General features: G+C 52.8%; 1 protein-coding gene across 1 annotated transcript; it reads left to right on the top strand.

Annotated features, from left to right (window-relative positions):
• Positions 1 to 4,838: 4,838 nt before the first annotated feature.
• Positions 4,839 to 8,038, top strand: LOC125552613 (zinc finger protein ENHYDROUS-like). The gene is made up of 4 exons (XM_048716222.1): positions 4,839 to 5,399; positions 5,504 to 5,900; positions 6,012 to 6,205; positions 6,932 to 8,038. Exons 1-4 carry the CDS (start codon positions 5,294 to 5,296, stop codon positions 7,795 to 7,797), a joined length of 1,563 nt encoding a protein of 520 aa, XP_048572179.1. The 5' UTR covers positions 4,839 to 5,293; the 3' UTR covers positions 7,798 to 8,038.
• Positions 8,039 to 9,521: the final 1,483 nt, after the last annotated feature.

Genomic DNA, 9,521 nt, shown 5'->3' with positions numbered 1-9,521 from the left:
AGAACCCGCAGATCCTGGTGACTCAGAGAGACAGAGGCCGGACACCACCGGCTACAGGCGAGAGGAGACCGAGCCATGGCTGCCCGGGCTGCGGGAGCCGGAAGCCATGGCAGGAAGAGGCTGGGCGCCGGGAGCCGGAGCGGTTGCCGGCGCGAGGGGTGGATGCCGGGGCTGGAGTGGCCGCCGGCGGGAGTGTGGAGGGGAAAGGGGAGAGCGGGGAGGAGCGTCAAGAGGCAGAGTCTCTTCCGCCCCTGGCATGACTTAGAAAACGACTAGTTTGTGGGCTTTGTACGTGGGCCCTTTTTTTCTCCTTTCTCCAGTATTCACGTAAGGTTAGGGGGGCCAAGAACGTTGTACGTGCAGATCTTATCGCTAATTAACCGCTGATACGAGATGTTCGCTCGATCGTTAGGGGGGTGGCCCCCGCTCGTCCCCCTGGCTCCGCCACTGGTTCCAATCCGAGAACTTTTATTTCTGCACAAAAACAACACCATGATAGTTCTGCTGAAAACAGCGTCAGTCGGGTTAGTTTCATTCAAATCATGCAAATTAGAGTCCAAAACAAGAAGAAAGGTGTTAGGAAAAGTAGATACGATGAAGACGTATCACCATACATGGTGTCTCAGTGATGCCTTTTGGAGTGCACTCCATTCGAGTGTGTTACATGTAATACCGTGTGACAGAAGGAAACTTCAGGTAGCTCCCACCTCACATGGGATGGTAGGAAGGTTGGAGTAACAGGAATGTCCCATTAACGGATGTGTCCCATGATAATGGAGTCAGCAAATATGAATTTTTGCATCGCCTCGCCAGCCTCCATAGCCATATGGAGTGCGCTCCATGTCCATTATGGAGGCTGCTCTATTGGTGACTCTGCCAGAGTTTCTCCACATACTCGATTTCTAAATTTGGAGTGTCTCGTTTAGAAGTTGATGCTTTCAGGATCTGCTCTTATTATCCATGGCCAAGTCTTGTGTTTATTGACCTTGGGCATACCTTTTCTCTGTCCCCCACCTCCCAAGATTCCTATATGGATTATGCATCTTGATGAGCATAAAGTTGTTAGTTTGCTTGTGTTGTGTGTGTTTTTAGTTCCCACTAAACCAGGCGAGCCACTGTTCAAATTCAATTGCACTGAGTCTAATGTCAACACCATCAAAAAGTAGTTCAAGAAATTGCTACATGAATCAAACCATGAATCCTTTTGCGACCGTGTTCTTGTCAAAACTACCAACCATGAGTTTGAGACTCCCATTGTGCTTCAGTATACTTCTGAAATTTACACGATTATTTGAATCATGGTGCTTGTAGTTTTGATTCGGGTTCTCCGGAGGATGAATCGGTTAGTGCAACGTCTCTTTTCTCCAATGTGGTTACATGTACTACCCAAAACCTCTGAACTCGAGTGGATATTTTGATCAAGCAAAAGAAGTCTCATGGTTCATGCGCCCTTTTGCTGTTGAGCTTGAGATCCATCTTGAGAGGGAGATAGAAAGAGAGGGAGGGAGGGGAGGGAGAAAGAGTTTTGCGCTTTAACCGGGTGATCAAGCAAGAGCATCCCGGAGCCAAGAGATTTTGATGTATTACTCTTTGCAGATCGGCTTGTCCTTAACAGCTAGGCGTTACTTGTAAGCTTCCATTTTTTATGTGCCTCAAGAGGGTTTGTGAAGGTCGAGGGATCACCTCATGATCCGCCTTAGTGATTTGGCAAGTTCTTAGTGAATATAATTAGTTGTAGTAGAAGAAACTTTAATCGCAGTGACTTCAAAACTTTGTGATCAAGCCTCTCCAATGACTTGAACTTCACGATGATCACCATGTCTTTGTTTTTGGATCTTTACTTACTTTCGCTCCATGCTAAGATGCAGCTATTTTACTTGTTGCCTTGTTGCCTCTCTTCATAATCACCTCGCCTTTGTAGCTAAGCAACTATTTCAGTAAATTAGTATTCTCCGAAGATGTAGACTTGTGCCAACGACTTGAATTTTAGGATAAGCACCATGCCTTTGTTTTTGGCTCTTTACTTACTTTTGCTTCCTGCTAGGATGCAGCTATTTTACTTGTTGCCTCACTTTATAAAGACCTCGCCTTTGCGACTAAGCAAGTAATACGGTGTAAATTAGTATTCTCCTATTCACCCCCTTTCCCTCTATTAGTTGATGGACCTCAAAATAGCTTTCATTTAAATATGTGTTCAATTCCTGGTTGACAGCTGAGATGCAATTAAAATGTGCCCGAGAAAGCAACCGGGTGTAAACTGTTGCTCGGTTGTATCGCCTTCATACAATTGAATGAATGGAACATGATTTTAGAAACATAGTGCGAAGTCACCCAAGGGCTTACTGGGTAGCACCATGGATATTGAGGTAATCATCTTATGTTTGAACTCGCTTTTGGGTTTAATTTAATTGGTGTTTAGCTCCTCTTAGACTTTATCGAAAAAAATGAGTCCGGGTCAATGATACTGAATATCTATTATTTTATTTGTCGGTAAACTAGTTAGGTGCATCAATTGTGTTCGACTTCGGTCCATTGTGGTATGCTTGAAAACAAAACAAGAGGGAAAGAGAAACCAAGCGAGAAAAATAATTGGAGAGAGGCCTTTTTGGCTTAACAAAAGGGTTGCGCAAGTCGCTGTCATCTTTGGCTTGGGAAACCGAAAGTGACGTACACATACAAAGCGCCTGCATTAGTTTGCCGTCAATAATTGGTGAAAACGAAAGCTTTCTTTGCTGGCTAGAGAGTGCTGGATCGAAGTGCTTATTTTTCGTAACACAACCGCAAGCTTCGGTCAACCGGGCCCTTCCTTTTTGAGTGCACTTCAACATCGCTGTACCATCATGGAAGTAAAATGTCATTTCCTCAGTCATATATCAGGCCTCGTTTCTCCTTATCTTCCCTCGTCTCTTTTCCCTCCGTTGGTGTTACTGTATAGGAGGAAAAAAAGAGGAAGAATATTGTATCCGGTAGTGTGATTTGTTTGATTCTACTTCCTCCGTTTCTAAATATAGGAGTAAGTCCTTTTAGAGATTTCATTATGTACTACATACAGAGTAAAAATAGTGTCGATTCACTCATTTTGCTTGAAAAGAGGGGGTGGGGTGGGATCGCGTCGGAGGGGGTGGGGTGGGATCTCCACGCGCGTGACGGCGCCGCCGCGGCGGCGATCTGATCCATGGTAGCGTGACGGCGTGCTCCTGGCGGAGGCCTTGAGCGGCGGCGTGGTTGCCTGGTGGTGAGCCGCCGGCGGCGGCATGAAGAGGGCGCCGTGGAGGTCCGAGCTGGCCAGATCAGGATCCTGGGGGCGGCGGCCTTGGACGGCGGCGGCGGGTGAAGCTCGGGCTTCCCGCGGCGGCATGGCGTGGTGCAGTCCATATCCAAGGCGGATCTGCGTCGGCGATCTGGTGGTTTTGTCACGGATTGGTTCCGATCATAGATGGTGATGAGCATGCGGGATCCATCTCGGCGGCTCTCGTGGTTTGGCGAGGTGGGGTGGGAGTCCTCCTCCCAGGCTCCAGTGGTGGCGCATTCAGGCAGTGGCCGGTGTGCCAGGGCTCCTACGATGGCACTGCTGTTGCGGGTGGTCGCCAGATCTAGGCGGCTAGATCTGGGGCTTTGAAGGCGGTCGACACAGTGCACGGGTTGTCGGCTGGATTTCTTGGGACGGATCTGAGTGAAAACTTGGTCTTCGGTCGTTGACCGGAGCCGGTGATGATGATGCCCTTATCATCGTTTCCTTCATGAAGACATCATCGAGGTACAAATCCCAAACCCACCCAATACCTCCGGGGGAAACTCTAAATCAGCTGATCGGATGACGGTGACATTCATGTGTCGTTACCCTTTTGGGGGCGGCATTCTTGGAGATGCACTCGGGCTTGAGGGACCAGCGGATGGCTTCTTCGGTGGAGCGGTGTTTCTTTCTACATATTCATGGCGGCGGCTCTTGGCGGTATGAAGCAGCGGAGGCTTGGCGTCATATGTGTGGTGATGGACATGCGCAGGAGGTCAACGCGGTCTGGTGTCGTGGTGGCGTCAGCGGCAGCTAGATCCGGTAAGGTAGATGCAGCAGTACAGCTCTGAAGATGTATTGGTGGCAGGTGGCTGCGGCGGCCTCATACCCGGCAGACGTCCTGATTAAGGAGCGCGCCGGACTGATGGGTGCTCATACCCGGCAGGCGTTCTGGTTGGGACCTCAAATCTTAGATGTTAGGTTTGGTTACAAGGTTTGTTTGGTATTAAGGCCTAGACTATCAGCGCCCCTTCATCAACTAGATAGGAGTAGCGACACATGTTGCTTAGATGATGGCTTTTTTATTGTTGTGTCACTTTATAAGGTTTTGTGTTAATAATTAATAAAATAGATGTATGCATTGTCCACGTGCAGAGGTGGGGGCATTTCTCCTTTTTCTGAAAAAAAAAGCTTCTTAAATGCCCTGGCATGCAAGTCCATTGCAGCAGTCAGCGAAAGGACTGGCTCAAACTGAGCCGGAGCGGCGTTTGGAAAACAAGGCGGGTTGAGTTGGAGTCAGGTCACGCTTGCCGGAAACACTCCCCCGTCGACACCTCGGCAAGTTTGCTTCAGCTGACACCATCCCCCGGCCGCAACCAAAATTCCGGCCCCGAAAACCTGAGAAAACCATCATCAGATCAGATCAGATGAGATTCATTCAGATGGAAGAGGAAGGCAATCAAACCATCACCAGACTTCTTTCCCCTTGGCGTCCCATCCCATCCCATCCAGATCAACCAACAGCGTCTCGTCATCAGCTCACAAAAATATAATGGAGAGAGCCCGGCCCGCAAAAGTCCAAGGGAATATCAGCGGCCGCGCTAGGCGACAAGGCGCCTGCCATGCTCGGCGCCCCGCTTGACTCCGCTCGCCAGATGCCGCGCCTGCCCCCACGTGTACGACAGCGATCCCTCCGCGTCGCCCGTCAGTCCGGGTAACCTCACCGGCGTCGCCCGTCAGCCCGCCGGCCCTCCCCCACCCCCGCCCCCAACTTAATGCACCGCTCTCTGCTCCCTTGCTTGCTTGCTCGCCCGCCTCTCCTCCTCCCTCTTTTTTATACTTGCTCCGGCCGCCTTCGTCTGCTCTCCGCTCCCACCCCCGTCCACCCTTCCCACGCAAGCCCGTCGCGTCCGCGACCGGTGGTTGCCGCGCCCGCGACTGGCCGGTGGCGATTGCGCTTTTATGCTCCACGCAGCTCGCTTCTTCTTCTTGGACTGTTGTGGCAGCGCGGCTAGCTAGCGGTGGTGCACCCGGGCCCGGAGCCAAGATTCTGCTGCTGCCATGGAGGTCGACACATCGTCCGCGACGGCCAAGAGCGGCGGGGCGCCGCCGCTGCCGCCGCCCGGCCCGCCCGCGAAGAAGAAGCGTGCCCTCCCCGGCATGCCAGGTGATTACTCAATTAACCTCTTGCGATTGACCGAAAGCGCGAGCTGAGGCTGCTTAATTTACCGGGCGAGGCTGACGATCTTGGTGTCGCACGCGCGCGCGCAGATCCCGACGCGGAGGTGATCGCGCTGTCGCCCAAGACGCTGATGGCGACGAACCGGTTCGTGTGCGAGATCTGCAACAAGGGGTTCCAGCGGGACCAGAACCTGCAGCTGCACCGGCGGGGCCACAACCTGCCGTGGAAGCTCCGGCAGCGGAGCGGCAAGGAGGTGCGCAAGCGGGTGTACGTGTGCCCGGAGCCCAGCTGCGTGCACCACGACGCCTCCCGCGCCCTCGGCGACCTCACCGGCATCAAGAAGCACTTCTGCCGCAAGCACGGCGAGAAGAAGTGGAAGTGCGACAAGTGCTCCAAGAAGTACGCCGTGCAGTCCGACTGGAAGGCGCACGCCAAGACCTGCGGCTCCCGCGAGTACCGCTGCGACTGCGGCACCCTCTTCTCCCGGTCCGTCCCCGTCTCCGTCCCTCCCTCCCCCCTCCTCGCCGGCGCCAATTTGCTTCTTCCACCATCCATTTGCTGACTGACTGCTGACAAATTGGCGGCGCGTGCGTGCAGGAGGGACAGCTTCATCACCCACCGCGCCTTCTGCGACGCGCTGGCAGAGGAGAGCGCCAAGGCGCGCGCCCCGCCGGCGGAGGACGGGAGCTCCGGCGCTGCTGCCCCGCCTGCTCTACCGCCACCACCAGCCGCTCCGGTGCCACTGCAACAGCTGCCGCCGGCGCCCGCGCCGCAGCAGCACGAGGAGCCAGGTAATGATGGTCAACGCACTACTGTTCGTCCGTCTATTTTAGCTGCTCTCGTTCACGTCAGGTCAAATTTGACAGTACTGGAGGTACTGCCGCTTTGACCACTGCGTTAGTATGTTTTGGAGCGTTATGGTGTTCGCAAAATTGCGCGACGGGGAAGAAGGATTTTACTGTGGTGGATTTTTGTCTGGAATGAAGCCGAGACCGAGAGAGCTCCCCCAAAAAATGCAGTCTTTGTCCGAGAGCCAGGGGGAGCAGTGACCCAGTACACACATGTTCTTGCACGCACGCACGCCCGCGTCTCGAAATCCAATCAATTATTTTACGCACGCGTTAGACTCATACAGAGCGAGAGATGAGATTAGATCTTTGAGAGGTGATGAGGGATGCCACTTGATGGATTCTTTTAGGATCGTGCAAAGTGCCTTTGTGAGTTTCTGAACTTCTGATTAGTGGCTTTGTGATGCAATCCCAGTTGAAGTGCAGAGCCTTTCCGGAGTTTGGACTTTGGGAACTTCGAATCATCATCAGCCGAGAAAGAGAAAAGTAGCCCACGAACACACGAAAAAGAGCCCCATCATGACTAGGCTCGGCGCCCTCCTCCCGTTGCTTTCTGGCCCTGTCTCTCTCTATTGCACCAGCTTTTAGCGCTTAACGTTTATTATCTTATGCCTGTGATCTGAATCTCGCTGCTGATTTGCTGAGACTTTCTGTTTGTGGTTCATGCAGAGCGGGAGATCGGCGCCGCCGCGCCTGAGCCCGTCGTCCAGTACACGCCGCCGGCGCCGCTGATGCCGTCCCCGCCCTCGGTCAACGGCGCCAATGTCAGTGCCAGCACCAGCAGCGTCGCGGCCACGTCGCAGAGCCTCCTCGGCAGCATGTTCGCGCCGTCTTCCGTGGCCCAGGCGCCGCAGTACCCGGAGCGCGCGCTGGCGGCCAAGCCCCCGTCGCTGTGCCTCGCGACCGACGCCGCGTCCGCCCAGTTCTCGGCCCCCGCGGCTGACCGGCAGCAGCAGCAGCTCCCACCGCCGTCGCCGTCCCCGTCGGCGCACATGTCGGCCACGGCGCTGCTGCAGAAGGCGGCGCAGATGGGCGCCACCTCGTCGAGCTCCTCGTTCCTGCGTGGGCTGGGCCTGGACATCTCGTCGTCCTCGCCGGCGTCGACGTCGTCCGGTCAGCACCACCACCACCACCACCAGCAGCACCACCAAGAAGCCATGCAGATGCAGTTCCCGGAGGGGTCGCTGCAGCAATGGCCGCCGCGGTTGGAGCCCGAGCCAGCCCCGATGATGTCGGCCGGGCTGGGCCTCGGGCTGCCATACGACTCGACCGGCGGTCCGATGGGGCTGCCGGAGCTGATGATGGGCCAGTCATCGCTGTTCAGCGCCAAGCCAGCCACGCTGGACTTCCTAGGACTCGGGATGAGCCCCACGGGCGCGACGACGAGCAGGGGCCTCCCCGTGTTCATGCAGCCGATGGGCGGCGCGGTGGGCATGGCCCGGAGCGGCACCGGGCCCCCCGACACGTTCGGCGCCGGCCGGGGCGCTCAGGGCAAGCCGTGGGAGAGGAACCCGAGCAGCTCGCCGATCCTGTAAGCGAAAATGCTACCGCAGGGTAGTAGCACTCCAGTAACACGTAGCACGGCAGCTGTAAAATGCCGCTTGTGTCGTGTCTAATTAGCAGCAGCTAGCCGTCAGTCCTTGGCCGTTCTTTTGTTTCGTTAGGTCACAATCAAGAAAGCAAGTTACTTTTGTTCCTTTAGGGTTCAGCTCTTAGTAGTAGTACGACGCCTGCCCTGAAGCAAAGTTTCTTTTGAAGTTCACGCTTCAGAAGTCAGTGTCTTTCTCCATCGGCTCTTCGCTGCTTTTGTCGTTTGCACTTGTTTCGCCCCGTTTGCTTCCTTGTTCTTGTCACCTTGCTGCCACTGGCCCCCCTGCATTTAGAGCGGCACAGCGCGGAAGTGGAATTTAATTTTGTGACCACCTGACCAGACCTGCCCGCCCGCCTTCAGCTGGGAGATGATAAGCATTCAAACTATGCCCCAAATGATTTCTCCCCCAGCTTGCGATGGTTATCAATGCTGCTAACTTGCGTGAGTTGTGTGGGCGCCAGGTGCATGCATGGGTTGGTGATCGATGCTTTAAGTAGGTTATCTCAACTCGGTCACCTTGGTCAGGCGTTGCGTATTTTTGTGGAAGTAGAAGTAAGTAGTAGTCTTTCAGAAAATTGGAGCGTCCTAAATTTCATAGTATTCTGGTGGAAATGATGACTTAAATCTATTATTGGCGATGTGCTTGTGATTTTTAATGTGATGGCGCTGGGCGGTTTTTCTTTTTTTGTATGATTAGGTACACGTCCTCTTCCAGTACAATGTCACCCTGAATAATTAGTACAGAGTACCAAAAAGGAAGCGTAGGGAAGCAAATACTCTGCAGCGGCGGGTCGTGTTCACGTGGAATAATCGGTTGTTTGAACAGTGCGATTCTGTGAAACGATGGGATGTCACCCTGGATATCGTTACGTGCAAGTCCAACGGTGCAAGCAAAGCTTAGACCATCTCTACCCGATGCATCATATTTTTTTATAAGGTCTGTCTATGGTACATCTGATGCAGTTTTTTTTTTTGCGAATAGCACATCTAAATCACTCAATCAAGCATAAAATGGAAAAGGAAAATAAAAAAGTAAATACCCATACCAATGTCTGGGTAAAATCAATGTCATAGGATTTAGACATGCAATGTTTTCTTAAAAAAAATTGAGGAGGACCCCCGGCCTTTGCATTTGAATGATGCATGCAGCCACAACTATTTTTGATAATAAAATCATTATGGAGGCAATCGCTAAAAGCTATGGAAGCTTCACAACCCCGCGCATACTCAACAATCATTATTCATTATAATATATTGGAAACCGACTTGGTGATGATGGTGTGTCTGTCATCTTGTAATATAGACCGTCCGATCTATATCTGACGGATAGAAAACAAACTATGATAATTTTACAAAAAAAACCCGCACCTTTATCCACATTTACAGATAATGCCTTGCCTCGTTCATCCTTATCTCCCACAACCTCATTGCTGGACAATTAAAAAAGGAAGTCTTTGGAACAATCTGGCATGGTGGCCGCTGCCGGCGTCGTCCATCCCCATGCCTCCGCCCCCAGTCCGACCACCAGTCACCACCACGCCCCCACTCCTCCTCACCTTATCTCTCATCTTTCTCGAGATATCATTTTTTCGATGAAATTCTCGAGATACCATTTTTTTTGATAAAATTCTTGAGATATCATTAGTTTTTTTACACACGGGATTACTC

This window comes from Triticum urartu, chromosome 4 (assembly GCF_003073215.2).
Source record: "Triticum urartu cultivar G1812 chromosome 4, Tu2.1, whole genome shotgun sequence".
NCBI classification, from domain to species: domain Eukaryota; kingdom Viridiplantae; phylum Streptophyta; class Magnoliopsida; order Poales; family Poaceae; genus Triticum; species Triticum urartu.
This window is presented reverse-complemented; position numbering and strand designations above follow the sequence as displayed.

Bases quoted from the DNA above. Each gene is read 5' to 3' on its own strand.
- LOC125552613 (XM_048716222.1), top strand. From the start codon at position 5,294: ATGGAGGTCGACACATCGTCCGCGACGGCCAAGAGCGGCGGGGCGCCG. The intron at 5,400-5,503 runs GTGATTACTCAA...GCGCGCGCGCAG, and splicing joins TGCCCTCCCCGGCATGCCAG to ATCCCGACGCGGAGGTGATC. The intron at 5,901-6,011 runs GTCCGTCCCCGT...GCGTGCGTGCAG, and splicing joins TGCGGCACCCTCTTCTCCCG to GAGGGACAGCTTCATCACCC.